The sequence below is a fragment of the Narcine bancroftii genome, chromosome 1 (assembly GCF_036971445.1).
Source record: "Narcine bancroftii isolate sNarBan1 chromosome 1, sNarBan1.hap1, whole genome shotgun sequence".
Classification (NCBI taxonomy): Eukaryota; Metazoa; Chordata; class Chondrichthyes; order Torpediniformes; family Narcinidae; genus Narcine; species Narcine bancroftii.
In genome coordinates, this window is record NC_091469.1 from 48491558 (window position 1) to 48515068 (window position 23511).

Genomic DNA, 23511 nt, shown 5'->3' on the forward strand with positions numbered 1-23511 from the left:
ACTAGCGTATTGATGGGGGAGCGGTTGGGGGGGGGGGGGGGGAGAGGCTGGCTGGTGGGGTCCGCTCCAGGCACCAGCCTGAGGGGGACACCAAAATTGGAAAAAAAGATAGGGACCCCAGAAAGTAAAGCACATGGCTAGTGCAGTTTTGATGCATTCTCTGTGAGAAAAAATGTCAGAAACCGCACTAGTGGTATTTTTTTTTGAGTCAGTATTCTTCCTTTAATTCAATCATTACTTTTATTACATTTTTCAATTCTAAGACATAATAAAATATTGATTAATCTGTTTCAGGGAACTCCACTGTTGTATTAATCTATTTCAGGGAGCTCGCGCTGATGTATATTCAAAATGAACAGACCAAGCAAGCAAAAGGTTCGTCAATATCCAGTGGAGCTCTTGAAGTTTGGGTTTATACGCTGTACACGATGAATGTGCACCTTTTTGCCTATTATGCCAACAGATTTTGACAAATAAATCAATGAAAGCAGGCAGTCTTGAAACTCATTAGAGGGTAAAACATCCTAACGTCAATTCAAAATTGGAATATTTTCAATCACTGAAAGAGAAGTTTGAGAATAGATCAAAAATCACTTCATTATTCGCTACGCAAACTACAGCCCTGAGTCGTACCCTTGTAGCGAGCTATGAAATTTTTCTGCTGATAGCAAAACATGGCAAGAATCATACAATTGGGAAGGAACTGATTAAACCTACAATATCATTGTTTCTCAAAACAGTTTTGCAAACGGTTGACAAAGATATCCGAGCCATGCCATTGAGTAATAGTACTGTCTGCAACAGAATAGATGACATGGGTCAAGATGTTGAAAAACAGCTTATTGAGTAGTTGAAATCACGAAAGTTCTCAATAAAACTGGATGAATCTATCGTACAGGACAGTGAGACTCTGTTATTGGCATACGAAGATGTATTGATCAGGAAGAGTTTCAAGAAGAGATGTTCTTTTGTGAATCGTTAGAAACAACCACTACTGCAATAGATATGTACAGCAAGCTCAAAAATTATTTGGATGAAAATGAAATAATAAAAGGAAACATTGTATCTTATGCTGCAGATGGTGCACCTGCTATGATAGGTTTAAAAAAAAAACCCAGGATGTTTAAAATTAATGAAGGATGAAAATCCAAACATGTTGGTTGTGCATTGTGTTATCTACCAAGAAAACAGTTGCCAAGAAAGTTTCCCCTGTTCTACACAAGATGCTGCATTCTGTGATCAAATGTATCAATGCCATGAAAGCTAATGCCAAACGTGAACGTCTTTTAAGCAGTTTTGTGTCGATAAAAATGCAGAATGTGTGAGATTATTGCTTCACACTGAAGTAAGATGGTTGTCAAAGGGAAACTGTTTCTAAAGTTTATGGAATTGTTTGATCTCCTCAGCGAATTTTTGAAGGACAAACTTGAAATGAAGCTCATGCTAATAATAGATGGAAAAGCTTATGTGAGTTACATGACGGACATTTTTGAGAACAAGCAACTCCAAGTAGCAAATATGATGCTGATTGATGCAAAAACAAAGATATTTGGATTCATGACACTTGTAGAATTATGCCAAAGGGAAAAAAAATAGTTCTGCAAGAAATTTCAGTCAATTCTATTGGTTGAATAAGTGTGAGGTAACTAATGTTGCTACAAACATCACTGTTGACCATTTGAAAATGCTGGTTACTGACTTCAATGATAGATTTTGTGATTTTTAAAGGCAATGGATTTTCCCTCTTGGTTAACTCAGCCATTGCTGGTGGACTTGTGTGAAGTTCCAGTGCACTACCAGGAGGAGTTATCTGAGTTGCAACATGATGAATCTGTGAAAGCTCTGTTCAAAGAGAAAGGAACCATGATGTAGCTGCCTAACAAGATCGAAAATAAATACCCAACTCGACTACTTTAGTAAGGGAACTATTGATACATTTTCCATTGTCTTATTCAGTAAGAATGTGGCTTCAGTGCTATCAGTGATTTAAGGTTGAAACTAACAAAATTAGTTTTTTGCCTGTCCCGCTGACGTGGCAATTACCCCTCCATAAATCTTTGTCTGCGAAGCCAAGCCAAAGAAAGAAAAGATAGTGCTACCAATTTTCCCACGCTGTTTAAAAATTGTCCACAATTGCTATTTATTTCCTCTCTCCCCCACCGCCCCCCCCGCGGCTTTTTCATGGCAAAGTTTATACCTTCATTTTAATCTTTCCTTCCTTCACATTACTGCACTCATGCAAAAACATGAGTCATTTCAATCCCACAATGCAATTACCCATTTCACACTTGCCTGATTGCAACGCCAGCATCTAAGAATAGGATACTGAGGGTGAATGATGAGACGATTGTAATGACCAGTGTTGCAACTTTGAAGGCCTGAATGACCTGCTCCTGCTCCACTGCTTTTCCATGAAATGTGCTTTTAGCCTAATGCTGGCCAGCCAAGTAGGTATACTATGATCTTCAGAGTACTTCCACCTGCCTTTTTGGATAACTGATCAATACACCTGTGAATGAAATATCTGATTTTTTAAAAAATGTATCAAATGAAGAGTATGTGCAATAAATTCCTTTGAGGGGGGGGGGGTTTCCGTGTGATGATGTGGGGTTAGACTGATAATCCCTGCTTGCCTCCAAAAAATTGAGAAAAATGACAAAAATGGTTATAAAAGTTATAGAAAATATATGAAAGAACTGTTTGAAGACACAGAAGACATCAACAATGCCACCAAAGAAAGATAAAGGACTTACTGTTGTACAAGAAACTGAGCAAGAAAAGGAAAAGAGGCCTACTTTAAGAAAGTCCATAAGGTAGTATCCAAAGGAGAGTGGCCAGAAGCCAGGGAGTCTTTGGACACTGCTGCACAAGGTCTCCCCCGACAATGGCTGCCAACATTGGATGAAGAACTGGCTTTGCACATGTGCGAGGAGATGCACAGAGCACAAAAAGAGGAAATTAAAAAAAAGATTCCAGACACTCACAGCTCCAGTGATCAAGAAGAAGACCTGGAAAAGCAAAGGGAAGAACAAGAATGACTTACAATCAAGAAAAAAGTAGAAAAAGGTCAAGAAGTTTCTTTATCTTCTGGTGAATTAAAGCAAATGCTACATTTTTATTGACAATCCATGGAAGTGTTAACTGATGATGTAAGGAAGAATGGTGATAAGATGGAAAGATTAATACAGCAGATGGACACTAGATTTGAAATAGAAGATGGAAAAATTAAAGGGAAATGAATTTGAGATTCAAAATCTTAAAGATCAAATGAAGAAAGCACAAGCAGAAACAACTGCTAAGTATGATCAGTTAATGCAAAAAATAGACGTTTTGGAAAATTTTAGTCGACGGAATAATATCAAGATTGTTGACTTAAAGAAGGGGATGAGGGTCAAGACTTGAAAAATTTCTGCAATGGTGGATCTTTGGGTCTGGCTGCATTCCAAGGTGATTTGGAGATAGGGCACTGAGACCTAAACCTCAGCCTGACCAAAGGTCCCATCCAATATTTGTCAGATTCCTTTGATATGAAGTAAGAGAGAAGATATTGGAGCTGGCTACGAAACAAGCTAAAGAAAAACAATCATTTATAATGGAAATAAGATTTTTTAAAATCCAGATGCAAGTTTTGATTTGTTGAAAAAGAGAAAAGAGTTTAATCCAGTTAAAGATGTATTGTGGAATAAAAGGTTGTGCTTTGAGATATCCAGCTGTTTTGAAAATATTCATCCCAGGAAAGAGGAATAGATTTTTTATTGAGCCTAATGAAGCAAAGGTATATGCCGATTCATTGCCTGTTGTAGATACTTGAATTCATTATATAACTGAGAGGTTTTGCTGTAACTGAAAATACATTGAGTTTCAAGAGAGTTTAAAGGGTGAAGAAGATTTAACCTATATTGTGCGTGATGTAATATACTGAATAAGATTAATGGATTAAAAGGTCTATTGATCAGCTTATAGTAAGGGATGGTATGATGTTTCGAGTGAGTTGGTCGGGAATGTGATGCTGACCGACCACTGTACTATCATGGGCACTAATGCGACTAGTTTTGCATCGCATACAGATCAGGGTGATAGAGACACTTTAACATCACTCACCTCTGGGGTTTTTCCTTATCTTTTTTTTTTCTTCCTTTCTTTTTTGGTTTCTTAGCCTGGACTGTTTATAGATTTAAGATATATGGGGAGGGTTGGGTTGGATGGGGGAGATGAAGGGGGACGCCGGATGGATATAGCTTTTAATTTTGATGTCTAATGGCAGGGAAATTGTAATTTATTAGTATTATTAATGGAATGCAGAATCTGATAAAGAGAAAAAAGATACTGAATTATATGAAAAAAAATTAAAGCAGCTGTGGCTTTTATACAAGAAACTCATTAAACAGAAATAGAACATATGAAACTAAAGAGAGATTGGGTAGGTGGGGTATTCTCTTCATTTAATTCTAAAGCTAGAGGAGTAGCGATATTTTAATAAGTAAAAGTTTATCAATTGAAATACTGGATGTAATGACTGATAAAGTGGGGAGGTATGTAATGGTAAATTGCAAAATATATTCTGAATATTGGACCTTAATGAATATATATGCACTTAATGTAGATGATGGAAAATTTGTATAAGATGTTTTTATGCAGTTAGCTAAAGCAAAAGGGAAAATAATTATGGGGGAGACTTTAATTTTACCTTTGATTCCAAGTTGGATAGATCAGGAAGAATTATGGTTAAAAATAAGGTGACATATGATGTGAAAAATTTTATGAATGAACTGAAACTTGTTGATTGTTGGAAGAAGATGCATCCTGATATTAGAGATTATTCATTTTATTCTTATAGATGTTTTTAATCTCCTCTCAACTCCAGACAAGAGTTCATAGTATTGAATTTTAGGCAAGGATATAGTCTGACCATTCCCCTTTAGTTATGTCAGTTTTAATGGAGGAGCAAAATATAGGTTATAGATGGCGATTTAATGCAGCATTGTTGAAAAGGAAAGATTTTTGTGACTTTATAAGACAATAGATAAAAAATTTTATGGACCTGAATGAACATTTCTGTAACTAATAAGTTTGTGGTATGGGATTCTTTGAAGGCTTATTTAAGAGGACAAATAATAAGTTTTACGGCTAAAGTTAAAAAAGAATATATGTCTGAAGTTGATTCTTTGGAAAAAGAATTGCAAAATCGAGGGAATGATGAACAAAGGAAAATATTGGATTTAAAGAAATTGAAGCTTAATACAATACAAACATATCGAGTAGAGAGGGATATAAGATGAACCCGATTAAATTATTACGAATTGGGAGATCGAGCTCAAAGTTTTAGCATTGCAATTGAAGACTGAACAAGTATTGAGAACAATAGTAGTTGTAAAAGAAGATTTGGGTCATCTTACTTACCAAACGCAAGGTATTAATGATGTGTTTATGAAATTATAAGAAATTATGTAAATCAGAATCTTTGAAGGACGGGGATAAAATAGGCGAATATTTGTCCAAAATTAGTTTATCACAGTTAAGCATAGAAGAGAAGACAGAATTAACAAATCCATTTACAGTTATAGAATTATATATGTTGATGTCTTTACCAAACAATAAGGCTTCAGAGGAGGATGGTTTCTCTCAGGTGTTTTATAAAGAATTTAAAGAATTATTAATTCCAATATTTATGGGGTTGTTAGATCAAATGGAAGATCTTTTGGACTTACCCGAGTCATTTAAAACTGCATTAATAACAATTATTCCAAAAAAAAGGAAGGACTCTTTGCTTCCATCTTCATATAGACCAATTTCACTATTGGTCCAAAATTTTGTCCAAACTAATAGCTAATAGATGTGCTAAATGTTTACCTAAATTGATTAATATGGACCAAACAGTTTTATTAAAAATAGAAGATCAGCAGATAATATTGTTAGATTTTTAAGTTTAATAGATATGGCTCAGAAAAGAAAAATACCATCAGTGGCTTTAGGTGCAGAAAAGGCATTTGATAGATTAGAATGGGACTATTTATTGAAAGTACTGAAGGTTTTTGGAATTCTGGCAAGTGTTATAAACTGGATAAGAGCAATTATATAATTCTCCAAAGGCTAAAGTGATTGCAAATAGACAAATATCAAAATCCTTTATGTTGGAAAGATCATCTAGACAAGGATGTCCATTATCTTTTATATTTGCATTAGCTATAGAATCTTTCGCTCAGGTGATAAGAAGTGATAATAAGATTGAGGGTTTTAAGATGCATGATAAAGAACACTAAATTAGGCTTTTTGCAGATGGTCTAATATATCTTACAAACCTTGAAAACTCATTACAAAATGATCGATTGGCAGAGTATTGGTTAGTATCAGGTTATAAAGTAAATATTGATAAAAGTGAAGTGATGCCAATGATAGAGATAGACTATGTTCAAGTTAAGAAAAGGACAAAATTTAAATGACAGACTGGTGAATTAAATATTTAGGAATTAATGTTGACAAGAATTTAAATAATTTATTTAAATTAAATTATATACCTTTATTGAGGAAAATAAAAGATTTATTGAGATGGAAAGATTTCACAATTTCTTTACTAGGAAGGATTAATTGTGTGAAGATGAATATCTTCCTAGAATGCAATACCTTTTTCAATCTTTACCAATTTTTGTACCAATAATGATTTTTCAGGATTTAAATAAAAGTGTAAGAAGATTTATTTGGAGGGATAAAATGCTTTGAATGGCATTAGAAAAATTAACATGGAAATTTGATCAAGGGGGCTTCGATTGCCTAATTAAAAAAATTATTATAAAGCAGCTCAAATTAGATTTTGTCTTCTTGTTACCAGACCGATGAAAAGATCGCATGGGTGCAAATTGAAATGAGTAAGATAGGAGAAAGTAATTGTGAACACATTTTATATAAATGGACTGAGGGATTATTAAAAGGAAAATCAGATGCACCAATTTTGAAGCATATATTTAAAGTATGGAATGGAGTACATGTAGAAAGAGGAGTGAAGAATTATCATTTGGCTAAAAAGATATCAAATCAAAATCGTTTAATTCCTCTTACGATTAATAATTGATATTTCGATGTTTGGAATAATTGTGGAATAAAAAAAAATAGGGGTTGCTTTTTGGGATCATTTTATTGACTTTGACCTATTGAAAGATAGGTATAATATACCACATAATACTATTTTTTCTTATTATCAACTTAAATCATATTTAAAAAGAAAATTAGGGAGGAATTTTAAATTACTAGAACAAAGTCAATTTGAATATAATAACATATGTGTTTATTGAAAGATTTATTACTAATATGTTTATCAAATTACAAGAGACTATCCAGAAAAAGAATTTATTCAAATCTAAATCCAGATGGGAAAAAGGTTTAAATATACAGATTCAAGAAGTATGGTCAAAATTATGCAATGAAAGTGTAACTAATACAATTAATGTGAGATATCAAATGGTACAATTTAATTTTTTACATTATATTATACTCCATACAAATTGCATGCATTTCATTCGAATTGTTCTGATCAATGTTTTTGATGTAATAAAGAAGTATGATCTTTCCTGCATGCAGTCTAGCAATATGAAAAGATAGATAAGTTTTGGAAGGATTTGAGTATTTTTTGGGATGAGTTTTGAAGATGCAAATTTTGAAGGATCCTTTATTTTTTTTATTGGGAGATATTTCCCAATTGAAGTTAAATATTTATCAAGAGCAATTTTTAAGTATAGCAATAGCAAAGAAATCTATAGCTGTAACATGGAAATCTGGTGATATTGTGGGGTTGAACAGATGGCGAACGGAATTATTAAATTGTATGCTATTATAGAGAATAACGTATAATTTACAAAATCAATTAAAAAAATTTGATAAGATTTGGAAACCCCACATGGACTTTACCTGCAGTGTCCACCACACCCCCCATCCAACCCATCCTAATTAGTTATGGTTTAAGATTGTTATGTAAACTGCAATTAATTAATTAAAAGATATGGGTTTATTAGACAGGCTTTTTTTTTGCTACTTTTTAGGGGAGGGAGGGGTGGGTGGGGGAGAAAATGTATAAAAACTTACTTTTGTTGTAGTTTTTATTATTCGTATGTTATACATTAATACTGTATGTTTTGACGCAAATGGAATTTTTAAAAAAATTCCTTTGAGTTGCAGTGAAATCACTCTAAAAATATGTTGTATGTTCATTGTGAATTGTCTGATTTTTCTGTTATTTTGATATGGGAGCATAGTGGATTATATATAATTTGGAGTGGGATTAACCTTGTTTTCTCTTTATTTAAAGGAATACTTCATTGACAATATGCTTACTCCTGTATAGAAAATGTCATAGTTGGATCTAGCAAAATGTGAACATTGAGTTTTTCCATGAGTGCTTTTATCCGCTGCTAAAATTCTAAATGCTTGCAAATTAGAATGAGGTGTCTATCAACTTGTCTTGAATAGGAAAATAAATCATATGTGATTTAATTGAAGGTGGGTGCCTAATTCCTGTTGATAATTTTTTTTTAACTTTATCAGAACCAACTCACCATATGCACCAATGCATTGGAAAGTTCAGAGGAGCTGTTGGAATATGCGAATAGAACGCTGAGCATAGAGGACACCGAAACTTTCACTAAGGTATTGACTATTTGTGGAAACAGCAAAAAAATTTGCATTGTTGCATTTTTTTAATGGAATCTTTTTTAAAATTGAAATAACATATTTTAATATCAGTTTAAAAAGTATCCAATGTAATATTCCAAACTCATTCTAATACATCAGAATTTGTTTAATTCTTTTCCTGGTAAACCAAATAGTTCCTAATTATGTCCATCCAAGATCAGAATTCCAAGCAAATTTCCACATTGTCCTTTTAAATGGTGACAACTGTCAAATTTCACATTGATCCATTTTAGGACACTGAAAAATTAGGATGTCTAATCTTGCCTGCAGTTAAATACATCACTGAACTTGGCTGACAACCTGGAGATTCAGTGGTAAAACTATTGTCTGTCTGAATGATAGTAAAGAGATCATTTCACTCAAGGTTACTCTTGTATAGTTACTGGTGGCTTGTAAGAATAACACAAATTCTTGGTCATGGACAGTACTAGAGGCCTGGGTATAGAATTAAAACCCAGTCTCGAAATGTATATATTGTCTAACTGATCTAACCTTGTAATATTTGTAAAATATGGAATGTGGATTGTGACATGAGGGCTTTTTAACAGAGAGATTCTGCAATACTGCTGTAAAGAAGACCTGTCATTAAGTTAGCTTTGATCATTTACACTGAACCAAACAACACCAGCATAATGCTGCACCAGTGTGTAATTTTACGTAGCAAGCCTGCATTCCGGGAGCAATAAAGACGAGACGTATAACACAATGGCGTCAATATTGGTATCTAGAGTGACATACAGCATCGCATATTTGACATCATATAAGACCCACTTTTTTCTCAAAAAAGGCTCAAAAATAATTGTAACGCCGACAGTGATCATCGTCACTGCATGGCTCACTAGGATCACCACTATCTATCGTTGAGGGCAGGCTGTCAGAGTACGGGGGGAGCATGGCAGTGGGATCAGTGTGGGGGCTGGTGGTGGGCTGTCAGGGGACTCTTCTGGTGGCCCACTGTCAGTCCCTGCACTGGTCATCGTTGTGTTGAGAAAGTGTCAGTGACTGGACACAATAATTTGCAATCAAACATTACTTTTATTAACACACAACAATTAATAGAAGAGTATGGGAAAATCGTAGTGGGAATAAAACATGCACACAATTTATAAAAGAGCTTGGGAAAATACACGTACAATTTAATAAAACATGGACATGATTTATAAAAGAGCGAAGGAGAACCATAACTGAAAACAAATGGAAGAACGTTAAACAGTACATGCTCATTACAATATTTCATTGTGTAGCAGATATTTACACCCCAATTTTTTTTTTTTTTACACAATCTTCCAGTTGCAAGTTCATCCGAAATTTCCTGGGAATCCATTGAGCAAACTTTGGAAAATAAAACATGATATTAGCAAATTGAAATTAACAATGGATACCAGAAAATAGGAACTATGTTTTTCACTTTTTTTAAACTTTATTTATTCATTCAAAAAACAAATAATATATGACATATACAGCAATTAAACATGAACATTTTATATATATATATATATATATATATAAAAAAAAGATCCCCCCCTTCAGCCAATTCTCCTAAGGAGAGCCATAAAAAAAGAAAAAAGAAAGAATATTTTAAAAAGTTAAATATACATATTAAAATCTAATCAATATAAATTGAAATGTAAATATTTTGAGTATAACAACCACTTATTAATAAAAAAAATTATAATTATGCAAAACATGCATAATTTTTTCTGTTATTAATCAATATTTAATCTCATTATGCCATCTATTAATATCAATCATATTTGTATCTTTCCATGTACTAGCAATACATTTTTTTGCTACGGATAAAGCTAAATATACAAAAGCAGGCTGAAACTTATCTAATCCCAAGCCTTTCAGAGGTTGCAAACTACCCAATAAAAATACTGTTGGATCTAAAACTATTTTAATCTTATACAGATATGATTATTATACAACGGAATCAAAGCCAATAACAAGCCAATAACTTACCCCAAGAACCTATCATTTTATTTTCCTTTATCCATAACTTTATTAAATGTTTTAATATAGGCACATTATATTGTTGTAACAAATTCATATTCCACCTAAAACTCACTTACGTTTAACCGGACTATTTAATCCGTGAACATTAAAAGTAGCAAACCTCAACTTCGACATATCTACTATTATTTAATAATATCTTTATATAAAATCTCAAATCATCATATATAGGCCCTCCAATAAAAAATAATTCACAAATTAAAAACTAAGAAAAAAGTTAAAAAAAAAACAAAAATAAACTACCAAAAGGTAGTAATCCCCTAAACAAAAATTGGGTGTGGATCACCCACCAGTGGCTGATGACTAGTAAAGAACTTAGTGCAAATCTCCCCCCTCCCCAGCCAAACAATGAGTTACATCCAAGTATCATAATAACAAAAGAAAAAATAAAATAAGAAAATTCTTCTTTTCATCCAAAAGATTTCAATTTTGAAGATCCCATTTCAGAAGGAGGTTGACTCTTTCCATTCCCATTTTTCCCATTTCTTCCGTTTCCAGAACTACCAAATTTTTCTTTAGGAGATAATGGTGAGCTACATCTTTGTCCTCTTATATGCGGCAATGAGTCAGCAAAAATCATTGCTTCACAATCAGTTTCAAAAAACCGAAATTGATAGTCTCCATAAAAGACCTTCAACACAGCAGGGTAACGAAAAGTAGACTATAACCTTTATGCCACAAAACTTCTTTAATTGGATTAAATCGACGTCGATGTTGAATGACGTCTTTACTCAGATCAGGATAAAAAAAAGACTTTACTATTCTGAATCAATAATGGGGTTTGTCGTTGTCTCGCATTTTGTACTGCAAGTAGAAGTATTGCTTCTCTATCCAAATAACTCAGAGATCGAATTATTACTGGTCTCGGGGGTTGACCAGCTGAGGGTATTCTTCTTAAAACTCTATGGGCTCTTTCCAGTGCCAATCCCCCAGAGAAAATTTTTTGCCCTAATATTTGCGGAATCCAGTCTTTAAAGAAACCAAGAGGGTCTTGTCCTTCTATACCTTCTCGCAAACCAACAATTTTCACATTATTCCTTCTGCTTTGATTTTCCAAATAATCTATTTTTCTTTCTAGCTCCTTCTCATGATCTCCTAATTCTATGACTGAATTTTCCACCTTCAACACTTTTACTGTGTTAGAAGTCACTTGTTGTTTAAAGTCCAAAAAAGCAGTCTGAAATTTTTTTAATTCTTCAAAAGATGCATCTACACGTGTCTTAACCATATTTAATTCTGAACTTATACCAGCATTCATTTTAACCATCTCAGTCATTAGAGATGTCAACATAGGTTGAATAACTGCATTTAATTGCATACATTGTGAATCCGCAAATCTTAGCTCTCCTCTCTCTAGCATGGTGGCAGAACAAGGTAACTGCAGCTCCTGCTGCAATTCAACAAAAGGCATTTTAAAAGATTTACTGCGGGTCTGAACTCCCAGCGACGGCGTCCCAACTTCTTCAGGGAGTCGCCGCTGGTCTCCCCCCATATCTTGTTGTCTTCTTCAGATTGTAATGCTGCCTGATGCATTTACTTTTCAGCCTCCACAGGCGATCCTTGGGATTTAGGCAATGAAGAAATTGAGCCTGGGGCTGCTTCAAGTCTTCAGCATTTTGAAAATGTACTTTCTTTTGAACTTGAGATTGTCTTTTTACCATTAGTGGCCATAATAATTCCTTAATACTTTAAACTAAAATTTAAAAAGTTTAAACTTGGAAACAAAGGGTTAAAAAAATGGGTATTTAAAAGTCTGGCCAGAGAGGTCGAGATTGCACGACTAGACTCTACGCCATCTTGCCACGCCACCCATGTTTTTCACATTTTAATGTAAATTAATTGGATGGGGGAATCCACATGAAAATTCAAAAGGAGGAATGAAAATGGGTTCTAAAAACTAAACCACTGGTAGTAATTTGACCAAAAGTAGCTTAAATGTAGGAAGTGATAATTTTGTACTTCATAAAATTCATGGAATATAGAATTAAGTGCAGGAAATTGGCACCAAGGTGTAGGCAACCACAGCTGCATTGAATGAAGCAGGTAAAAGGCCTCAACGGCTGACTGATTTCATTGAGAATGTCTTACAAGACACATAAGGTACTTTCTTGGCAATTGGAGCAGAACAGATTTCAAGAACAATTAACGCAGTGGAAATGAAGGCAAATTTTGTTCGTTATAAACATCAAGAAATTAATGAAACTTTTAAATGATTTTATGTCCAGGGAGATGATAACAGAATTGAAAACTTTTTATCACATATAGTATTACCAACATTAGATTTAACTGAACAAGCAGAGTTAATTGCTCCCTTACTTTGAGAGGTGGAGGAAGCACTAAGTTTTTTTACCAAGTAATAAATCTCATGGATAAGATAGATTTCCGCATGAATTTTATAGAGTTTAAAGATTTAGTGATACCTTTATTTATGGATATTTATGGATACCTTTATTTATTTATGGATATTTTAAATCAGACGTTTCAAACCCATACTCTCCCCGAATCATTCTTAACAGCAATAATTACTGTGATTCCCAAAAAAGATCCATTAAAACCATCATCCTATGGACCTATATCTTTATTAAATTTAGATTATAAGATAATTTCCAAAGTTCTTGTGTAACAATATTAATATTTGGGGAGATTTTATAAGATTTAGAGTAGGTCGTATACATACACACATTTTTAAACATCTTATTTGAAAGACTAAAGAATTCACATTGGAGGATCTCTGGAGAATGTAAGCACCTTTCACAAGTAGGTGTTAATTGAACTGAAGTCATAAAATGCTTGACCATTTTCTTGTTGGAGTCGAGTCATGCTATCTATATCAGTACCCTTTCTACAAAGTGCTCACAGAAATGTCAATTCTAGATTGTTTACCTAAGATAACAACTTGAGAAGGAAAAAGAAAGAACTGTTGTTTTGCTGGAGAAGGTTGGGGTTTTGCAAGACATGAGTCACATGCTCTCTTTGGAGTTTCAGTTGGAAAAGAGAGAGAGTTGAGTTAACAGCTCAGTCAGTCAGTTAGTCAGTGTGTGGGACACTGACAAGTAACTGAAAAGTGCAATCCAGGGAAAACTGTTTGAAACTGATGAAAGCAAGTTCCAGAGCAGTAGATGGCTGGAAGTGCTATCTGTCTGATGTTTCTCTTGAAATAGAGGAAGGAATGGAACTCTGTGGTAGCTTGAAGAGGTTACCATCTAGAAGAACCTGATGGGGCAAGTTTCATCAGCGAGACCCTGAGGAGTGGTGGTATCTCAGTTGTGGAAATCCTGGAGCAACAAATATCTCTCTGCAAACCCTACAAGAACCTATTCTATTTTCATGTTTAAAGTTGATTAAAAATAACTTTTGTTTTGAAAGCCACTTGTCTTTGTGAATGTCTATTGCTGCTGGATTTTGGGGTCCTTTGGCCTCGTAACATTGCAAATAGATTGACAAAATATCTATTTAAATTGATAAATATGAATTAAATGGGTTTTGTGAAAAAGAGACAGCTGATAATATAACTAGATTATTGAGAATAATTAATTTAGCATAAAAAAGAGGTGATTTAATGTAGCAGTAGCACCAGATGCAGAAAAGTCATTTGATAGATTAGAATGGGATTTTATATATATAAAGTATTGGAAAAATTTGGAGTTGTGCAAACTTTTATAAACTGGATAAGTTTGTATAATGAACTCAAAGCTAGAGTGGTAACAAATGGCCAAATGTCTGCCCAATTTAGATCAAAAAGATCTAGTAGACAAGGTTACCCATTATCACCGGTGTTGTTTGTTTTAGCCATAGAGCCTTTACCAGAAGTAATTAATAGGGATCTGGATATTCAGGATTTTAGAATCAACTAAAAAGAACATAAGATTAGCTTATTTGCTGTCAATGTGCTGATATATTTGACAGAACCAGTAAATTCATTATAAAAATTGCATTCAATGTTGGAAGAATATGGTACAGTTTCAGGTTATAAAATAAATTGGGATAAGAGTGAAATTATGCCTCCCACAAGAGGTGATAATACTATTTTGCCTAAGAAACTCGGTTAAATGGCCAACAAATGGGATAAAATATTTAGGAGTCTGTACAGATAATAAATTTCAAAATTTATATAAATTGAACTATTTGCCACTACTTAAAAAAAATTGAAGAGGATTTAAATAGATGGGCAATATTGCCTATAACATTAGAAGGAAGAGTTAATTGTATAAAGATGAACATGTTTCCCAGAATACAGTATCTCTCAATCATTGCTATATTAATACCTCAAAAAACCTTTCAAGAATTAAATAAATATATTAGAAAATTTTTTTATGGAAACATAAAATATCTAGATTCTCTATATAGAAAAATTAACATGGAAATATGAATTGGGAATTTTACAGCTTTTACTGTAGAGCAGCCCAAATGAAATTCCTTACCTTTGTTTTGAAAATGGGGAAAAAATAGAATTATATAAAATAGGAGAGAGAAAAGCAGAAAATCTTATATATAAATGGTTGTGAAATTAATGACTGCTGAAAGAGATACTCCTTTATTGAACCATTTGATTAAAATTTGGCATGATACGAATACAGAAATTGGAATAAGGAGTAATTTATATCTTAAAACTCCTTTGACTCATAACTGACTTATACCCTGTACATTAGATAATCAATTTTTTGAAATTTGGTCTCATAAAGGGATCAAATATATGAAGACTGTTATGAGCAAGGGTAATTGATGTCATTTAAACATCTTAAGAATAAATATGGTATTCTTAATAATTAAAAATTTGCTATTTTAAAATTAGAGCATATCTAAGTAATAAGTTGGGTTCAACAGTGTCTCTACCAAGTGTAGTGATATAGATATTCTAATAAAAAAGGGAAATCCAAAGAAATTTATTTTGGCAATTTATCATTTACTTCAAGTGGGAACCCCTAAACCGGGAATTCATAAATCTAGACAAAGATGTGAAACAGACTTAAATGTGATAATAGATGAGAAGAATTGGGCTCATCTAATACAATAAACTTAAGAGATAAATTGATACAATATAAATTTTTACATTAGCTATACCTCACACCACAGAAATTAAATAAATTGAAATCAGTTTTAACAGATCAGTGTTTTAGATGTGGTTTAAAGGTGGAAACTTTTTTTACATTCAACATGGTCTTGTGATAAAGTAAGACCTTTTTGGCTGGAATTAGAACATTTTTAGAACAAATTAGAGGAGTCCAATTTCCACAAAATCCAGAATTATTTTTATTTTAGGTAAATTTATAGCGATAAGACCTAAATTGAAATTAACTAGATATATAGAATTTGTTAAAATTGCATTAGCAGTGGCCAGAAAGTATTTTGTAGTTGTTTGGAAATCTGAATCACACTTAAGTTTGGAACAATGGTATGGGGAAACGCAGTTATGATCCCCTCCAGAAAATTGCACACAACTTAAGGAAAAAAAAATGATATTTTTACAAATTTGGCATCCATATCTATAAAAAATGAGGATTAAATTTTTAATTTTATTTCTAAATGTTTTTAGCCTCTAAGAGCTGCCTGGAATTCTGTTAATGATAAAATAAATCTTCATCTTTTCTTGGGATTGGAGGGGTGTAGGGATATTATCAACATGTTTTTGATACTCAGTATATTATATTTGTATTTTGAAATATATTTGAATGCATGTATGGTTAAAAATTTTAAATAAAATATTCAAAAAAAAGTAGTTTTCAAAATCATGTACCCTTGTGAGATAAAGAGTTGGGGATTCCCATATATTTCATATAGATCTATTTATCTATATCAGTGGTTTTCAAACATTTTCTTTCCACTTGCATACCACATTAAATAATCCCTATGCCATGGGTGCTCTCTGATTAGTAAAGGATTACTTAGTGGAATGTGAGTGTGGTAAAAAATGGTTGAGAACCACTGCTCTAGACCCAATTTTACTGAAATATTTTGCTTGAGAAAAATTGTCATTTGCTCATTTCCTTTGGAGTTATGAAACTTTGCACCTCATGAGTCAATTCGGTATGGTTAAAACAGTGGTTTTCAGACTTTTTCTTTCCACTCACATACCACCTTAAGTAATCCCTTATTAATCACAGAACACCTAGGTCATAGGGATTACATAAAGTGGTATGTGAGTGGAAAGAAAAAGTTTGAAAACCACTGATCTATAGCAATTTGATCTACAGCAATACTATTGCTCAGCTTCAGTAGTGTGCACCTTACCAGCGATCCTTCCTAGCGACATCCACAGTAGAGACCTGGTATGGGATGGTGTCTGGGGCTATCATCACGAGGGGGGAGTTCATATGTGCCCGAGGATCTTGTATGCTGTCAGAAACAGTACGCATACACATCCTTTCCCAACCTGGTCCCAGACTTTTTTTCCCAACCTGGTCCCAGAAGGGTGGGTCACCCTTTTTATGCAGATGTCAATTCAGCTCTGTGACTACCTCTGCTGCTGGCTTAAAGTAGTGATTGGAATGATGCCCCCTCCCCCATTTCGTCTTTGTACCTTTTACACAGAAGGCGTAGCACAATAAAAGTGGAACATTCTCGCATCGAAGTGGCTGTGTAAAAGAGGAGTGTCAGACATCCTTTGTATCCTTGCCCAAGATAGCCTGTCCCAGAAAAGATGAAGTTGCTCTTCTGCAGGTTGTGAGTGGATGTTGTCATTTGACGGAGGCACTAGAACAGGGGATTCTTTCCTGAACTGTGTTCCTTTTCATTTCTTTTGTATCACCTGGATAAATTAAAATCAAAGGCTAGCAGTAATCTGTACTTGAACAATATTGTGCTTGAATCTTTGCTAACCTTGTTCTTGAATATCCTATAAAATGGGGATGCTACAGCCACAGTATAGTACATTTCAGTGAGCAAGAGGGGCATGAACATTTAGATTGGAGCTCCCTTAAGAGGAATAAAATGGCACAGCATTGAAGAGCATTAACATTTGCCAGGTTACTAACCCAAGCAATAAGTAGGCTGGTTAAGAAAGGAAATGAGAGCAGAGAATGAAAAAGACAAGAAAAAAGCAAAAGGAAATTTTAAAAAAATCCATGACATGAATATGACTAATGAAAGGCAAGACTGATTAGCTATGTAAGGAAATATTTTGATGGAAGGGAGAATAGCTGAGGTATTAAATACCTTTGCATTTTAATTCACCAAAGAAAATGATGCTCTGATATCATGGTTGGTAATTGGAGCTATGAGAAGCTGGCTGCCCTAAAGAAGCTAGATCACCTGGTCTAGAGGGATACAACTTAAATCACTGAGGGATGAAAAGGAATAAATTACAGATAACATGGTGAAAAGATTCAAATATCTGTGCCATGTTTAAAGGCTAGAATTATTCTGTTATTATTCATAAAAAAGCATTAAAAAACAATGAACAGTTTAATCTCTAATGGGAGAAGGTCTAGAAAGTATATTTATTTTGATCTGGCAACAATGAATACTGTCTTCAAGGTTGTATGTCACTTAAGAAACAGAGCTGAGATGGTTCAAAAGTGCTATGAAAAAGTCTTGACAACTTTCCTAATGCCTTCTGTCTTGTAAATTTGCACTACTATTGTGATTGACTGAAACTGGAGTTTCACTGGAGGGGCACACAGTCTGGCAGAATAGGTAGATCTGGTAGAGTTTTTTATGGAGTTGTATAGTGGTTAATGGGTAATTTGCTCTTTAATCTACAAAGTAACACATGGTCTAGAAAAACATAAAAATAGCTGAAAATTGGTAAATTCCTAATGTACAGTATCTTTAAAAAGGTTTTTTTTGCAGTCTCTTGCAATTTTGCCATCAAAATGATCTCAGTTCAGCTTTGCAGGAGGTTCTGCAAATGCCTATAGCATTGTTTATAATTGACACAGTCAAGGATAACTTGCTCAAGGTAGCTTGAGTCAATTTGGGACCTGGAGACTGCTGAAGGAATTGTATTGGGCTTTATCTGGGGGTTTGCTATAGGTTCACTTCGGCAATGCAACAAAGACAAATATTGAAGATGTAATCAAGTAATATGTAAAACAATGTTGTAAATTATGTGATTTTTAAAAAAGCAACAAATTTTCAATTTTTTCCACTATAAAACCAAAAAAAATCTTGGTGATCTGGGAAGGGGCTCAAGCTTACCTGCTCCTCTCACCAGTGGTGGTCCATGCATTTGTTATTAATTGTCTGTGGTAAGTAAAGGAATATGTAAACTTGGTTTAAAGCTTCAGTAGCCAATGTGCTTAATTGTAATATTTAAATTGTAAAGTATGAAATACATGCTGAGGAATTTGTGCTAGATCAGACAGGATTCAACCTAACAGACCTCCATATTTGAGCTTCTCCGCAACCTGAAAACAGTTCTGCTAAAAGTTTAACATTTCAAAACTGTGTGTGGGTCATTATTTGGCACATATTTGGCCCTAACATTGGATAAATAATTACCACTGGTAATTATCTCAAGCACAGTTGCAGCTGTCTTTGGATTTGAGGTTGTACTGTAAAAGCTAAATATTCAAAATGTTGTATAAGGTGTTTAAACTAAATGGGTTCGGAGACTCCAGAATCAAGACCTGTAAGTCATTGTTCATGTACTCTTAATGCTGCTTTTTGACAATTACTGGCAGCTTCAACTGCTCGTTCTGCCCTAATAGCACTACAATATAAAGTTCAAAATAACATGCTTTGCAGCCAGTCTCTCTGCAGAAGATAAAAAATTATAGTTACTTGGATTTCAGCCAACATAATCTGCTCCTGATGTTTGTCATATTTTCGCATTGAGGGTTTTCATAGTGACTCATTATGGTTTTTTTAATTGGGACAATTTAATATCTCTGAATAATGGCACAATTGACTTTTTTTAAAGCTTTGATCCAAAAGCACTTCCCCTAAAATTGATATGTTACTGGAATAACTAGAAATGTTATGTGCTTGTGCGCTAATGAAAATAATTCAACTATGGCAAATGCAGTTCTAACCCACTAACCGCTGCAGCAATGTTAATGCTGTCACCCCTGCAATATTGCATTCATGCCAAATATGCCACTTTTTATTGAAGTGTCTGGAATAAATGTGTATCTTTTGTACTTTCACTTCTTGCCCTTCAGCATGGCGTTTCAGTCAACTTGCATGATTGGAACTAACATCCTCTTTTCCTCTTCCTCTTTCATTCCAAGGCTGCCAAGCAGATCAAGGATAGGTAAAAAAAAAACTTATTTATCTTCTACAGCAATTGTTCTATAATGTATGTGTGTATTTATGTGTAATATCTGTCATAAGGCTGTGAGGCATGAGAAAATGTAAGAGAATGAAAATAGAATTTCCTGTTATGATGGAGAGGGTAAGAAAAAAAATCCCAAGTTATCAATTTAATTAACTTGTTTAAACATACAGGTTCTCTCAAAATAATTTGCAGCTGTGCAGGTTTTTGAGCTGGGAAATGATGCCTGGTTTATGAACATAACTATGCTCCATCACTGTATGGGAAAAGTACCTTTTTGTTTTTGATACAAGTGTGGAATAAGATTCCTCGGTGATGAGAAAAACACAAAATGCTGGAGAAGCTCAGCAGGTGGTATCCTTTAAGTCTTTGGCTTGGCTTCGCGGACGAAGATTTATGGAGGGGTATGTCCGCATCTGCTGCAGGCTCGTTGGTGACTGACAAGTCCGAAGCGGGACAGGCAGGCACGGTTGCAGCAGTTGCAAGGGAAAATAGGTTGGTTGGGGTTGGGTGTTGGGTTTTTCCTCCTTTGTCTTTTGTCAGTGAGGTGGGCTCTGCGGTCTTCTTCAAAGGAGGTTGCTGCCTGCCGAACTGTGAGGCGCCAAGATGCACGGTTGGAGGCGATATCAGCCCACTGGCAGTGGTCAATGTGGCAGGCACCAAGAGATTTCTTTAAGGAGTCCTTGTACCTCTTCTTTGGTGCACCTCTGTCTCGGTGGCCAGTGGAGAGCTCGCCATAGAACACAATCTTGGGAAGGCAATGGTCCTCCATTCTGGAGGACCATCTTTATGTAGCAAAGGTAGAAATACATAACCAACGTTTCGGGCTTGAGGAGTCCTTCATCAAGGTATGAGAATTTCAGCAGGCATCTGAACAAAAGTGGCGGAGGAGTGGCAAAGGCAGGAGATGATAGGTGGATGAGGGGATGAGGGGAGGGAAGGGACAGCAGGGAGGAGGGATGGCTGGATGGGTAAGAGGAAAGGGAGGGGAGAACTGGAAGGGCAGGAGAGGAGAAAGAAAAGGTGACCAAGTTTAACAGAAAGCAGAGAAATCAATGTTCATGTTGTTTGGCTAGAGATTGTCCAGACAGAAGATAAAGTGCTGTTCCTCCAATCTGCGGGTGGTCAGGGCAGGATGGTGCAAAAGGCTGTGCACAGACATGCGAACCTGCGAGTGTGACTCAGAATTGAAATGGTTGACTACTGGGAGGTCGCTGTGCTCAGCGAAGCAATTTGCAACCAGTCTCTCCGATGTGGAGAATTTCACAAAAAGAGCACTGGATGCAGTCAATGAGTCAATACTGTGAAGTGTTGCTTCATTTGAAAGGCCTATTTTGGGGCCTGGACTGTGGTGATGGAGGTGGTGTGGACACAAGTGTTGCATCTCCTGCAGTCACAAGGGATTATGCTGGGGGATGGGGGGGAGGGATGCATGCACGAGGAAATCACGGAAGGTCAAGAGGGGAAGAGAAAGAAAAATATGTCTGGTGGTGGGATCCTGTAGTAAGTGCCATAAATTCCAGTGGATAATGTGTTGAATGGAGCGGCTAGTAGGGTAGTAGGTGAGGATGAGGGGGATTCTATGTTTGTTGCGTTTGGGGGCAGTGGGGGCCATGGCAGATGAGCAGGAAATGGAGAATATACAGGTGAGGGCTGAGTTGATGGTGGAGGGGAAGCCATGTCTGTGGAAGAAGGCAGACATTTTGGAAGATCTGGCCTGAAATATCATCTTGGGAACAGATGTAGCAGAGATAGAGAAATTGAGAGTAAGTGATGGGATCCTTGCAAGGGACAGGGTGTAAGGAAGTGTAGTCAAGCTAGATGTGGGAGTTAGAGGGTTTGTAGTATATGTTGGTGGAAAGCTCATTTCCCAAGATGGAGACAGAGAGATCCAGGAAGGGGAGAGTGTTATCGGAGATGGACCAGGTGAGTTTGAGATCAGGGTGGAAATTAGACACGAAGTCGATGAAGTTGACAAGCTCCAATGAGGCAGCCCCAATGTAGTCATCAATATACCAGATGAAGAGTTGAGGGATCTTACCTGTGTAGGCTTGAGGCATGGGTTGCTCCACAAAGCCCACAAACAGGCAGGCATAGATGGAACCCATGTGTCCCCATGGCTACTCCTTCGATTTGGAGGAATTGAGATGAAATAAGGACGTTATTTAGAGTGAGCACAAGTTCTGCCAGGTGGCGGAGGGAGGTGGTAGAGGGTGACTGGTGGGGTCTTTGGTCCAGGAAGAAGCAAAATGCTTTCAGACCTTTTATGTGGGGGATGGAAGTATAAAAGGATTGGACATCTATCGTGAAGATGAGGTGGTCCAGTTTGGGGAATCTGAAGTCATTGAGGAGATGAAGGGCAAGGGAGGTGTCGCAGATGTAAGTGGGGAGCGATTGGACCGGGAAGAAAAGAAAAGGTCAAGGTAAGATGAAACTAGTTCAGTGGGGCAAGAGCAGGCAGAAACAGTGGTTCTACCCAGATGGTTGAGTTTGTATATCTTGGATAGAAGGTAGAAACAGGAAATATGGGGGTGGGAGAGAATGAGATTGGCTGCCATAGAGGGCAGTTGACCAGAAGTGATGAGGTTAGAGATGGTGTTGGAGACGGTGGCTTGATGTGCGGTGGGGTCCTGTGGGAGGGATCGATAGGAAGAGGTGTCTGAGAGCTGTCGACTGGCTTCGACAAGGTAGAGGTCAATGCACAAGATCACAACAGCATTACCCTTACCTCTGGGTTTCGTGATGAGGTTGGCATTATTGTAGAAAGAGTGTAGGGCAGAGCGAACTGAGGAGGTGAGATTGGCGTATGAGAGTGGGGTGGTAAAGTTAAGATGTCTTGATGGCACTTCGAAATAAAAAGCTCTAGAGCTGGCCAGGATGAGGTATCCAGGAGGAGGAAGAAGGCTTGAAGAGGGAGAAGGGGTCTTGGGGTGGGGGTGGGTGTTAAGTCACGGTCGTGGAAGTAAACCTGAAGGCGGAGGCAACGGAAGAAGAGTCCAGCATTGCAGCGTGCATGGAACTCGTTGAGGTGTGGACGGAGGAGGACGAAAGTGAGGCCTCTACTGAGGACTGAGTGTTCCATCTCAGAGACGGGAAGGTCAGAGGGGATAATAAAAGCCAAACAGGGGTCAGAGTGGGAATTGGTGTTGTGGAGGAAGGGGGAGGAGGATTTGGGAGGTCCAAGGGTGGAGATGGGTTGGGGGGAGGAGGAAGGTGGTTGGCAGGGGGAGGAGGATTAAGGAGGTTAGCGATTAGGGAGGAAGTGTGGGGTAGGGAGGTTGGGGGGAGAGGAGGCTAGGAGGGTAGCCAGAGAGAAGGTGGGGGAGGGGCGGATGATGAGGTTGGCGAACTAGATTCTTCATACCTTTTCTCCACTAGTTCAATCCCTCCCCATCTACATCCGCAACACCTCACATGCACACCATCTCCTCAATGACTTCTGATTCCCAAACCAGACTGCCTCATCTTCATAATGGATGTCCAAACCCTTTAAACCTCCATCCCTCGCACAAAAGGTCTGAAAGCACTTTGCTTCTTCCTGGACCAAAGACTGGGCCAGTCACCCTCTAACACCACCCTCTTCCGCTCTAAATAACTTCTCTTTT

At 36.2% G+C, this 23511-nt stretch overlaps 1 protein-coding gene across 11 annotated transcripts in view; it reads left to right on the top strand.

Annotated features, from left to right (window-relative positions):
- fsd1l (fibronectin type III and SPRY domain containing 1-like) overlaps positions 1 to 23511 on the top strand; it is a 127369-nt gene that overhangs the window by 34089 nt on the left and 69769 nt on the right. For 6 of the 11 annotated variants that reach the window (XM_069926156.1, XM_069926163.1, XM_069926147.1 and 3 more), the window contains exons 4-5: positions 8533 to 8634; positions 19863 to 19885. In XM_069926156.1, the coding sequence (XP_069782257.1) occupies positions 8533 to 8634; positions 19863 to 19885 (125 nt within the window). Of the gene's footprint in view, positions 1 to 294; positions 376 to 8532; positions 8635 to 19862; positions 19886 to 23511 lie in introns of all 11 variants that reach the window. The other 5 variants (XM_069926193.1, XM_069926181.1, XM_069926209.1 and 2 more) reach the window with 2 other exon arrangements.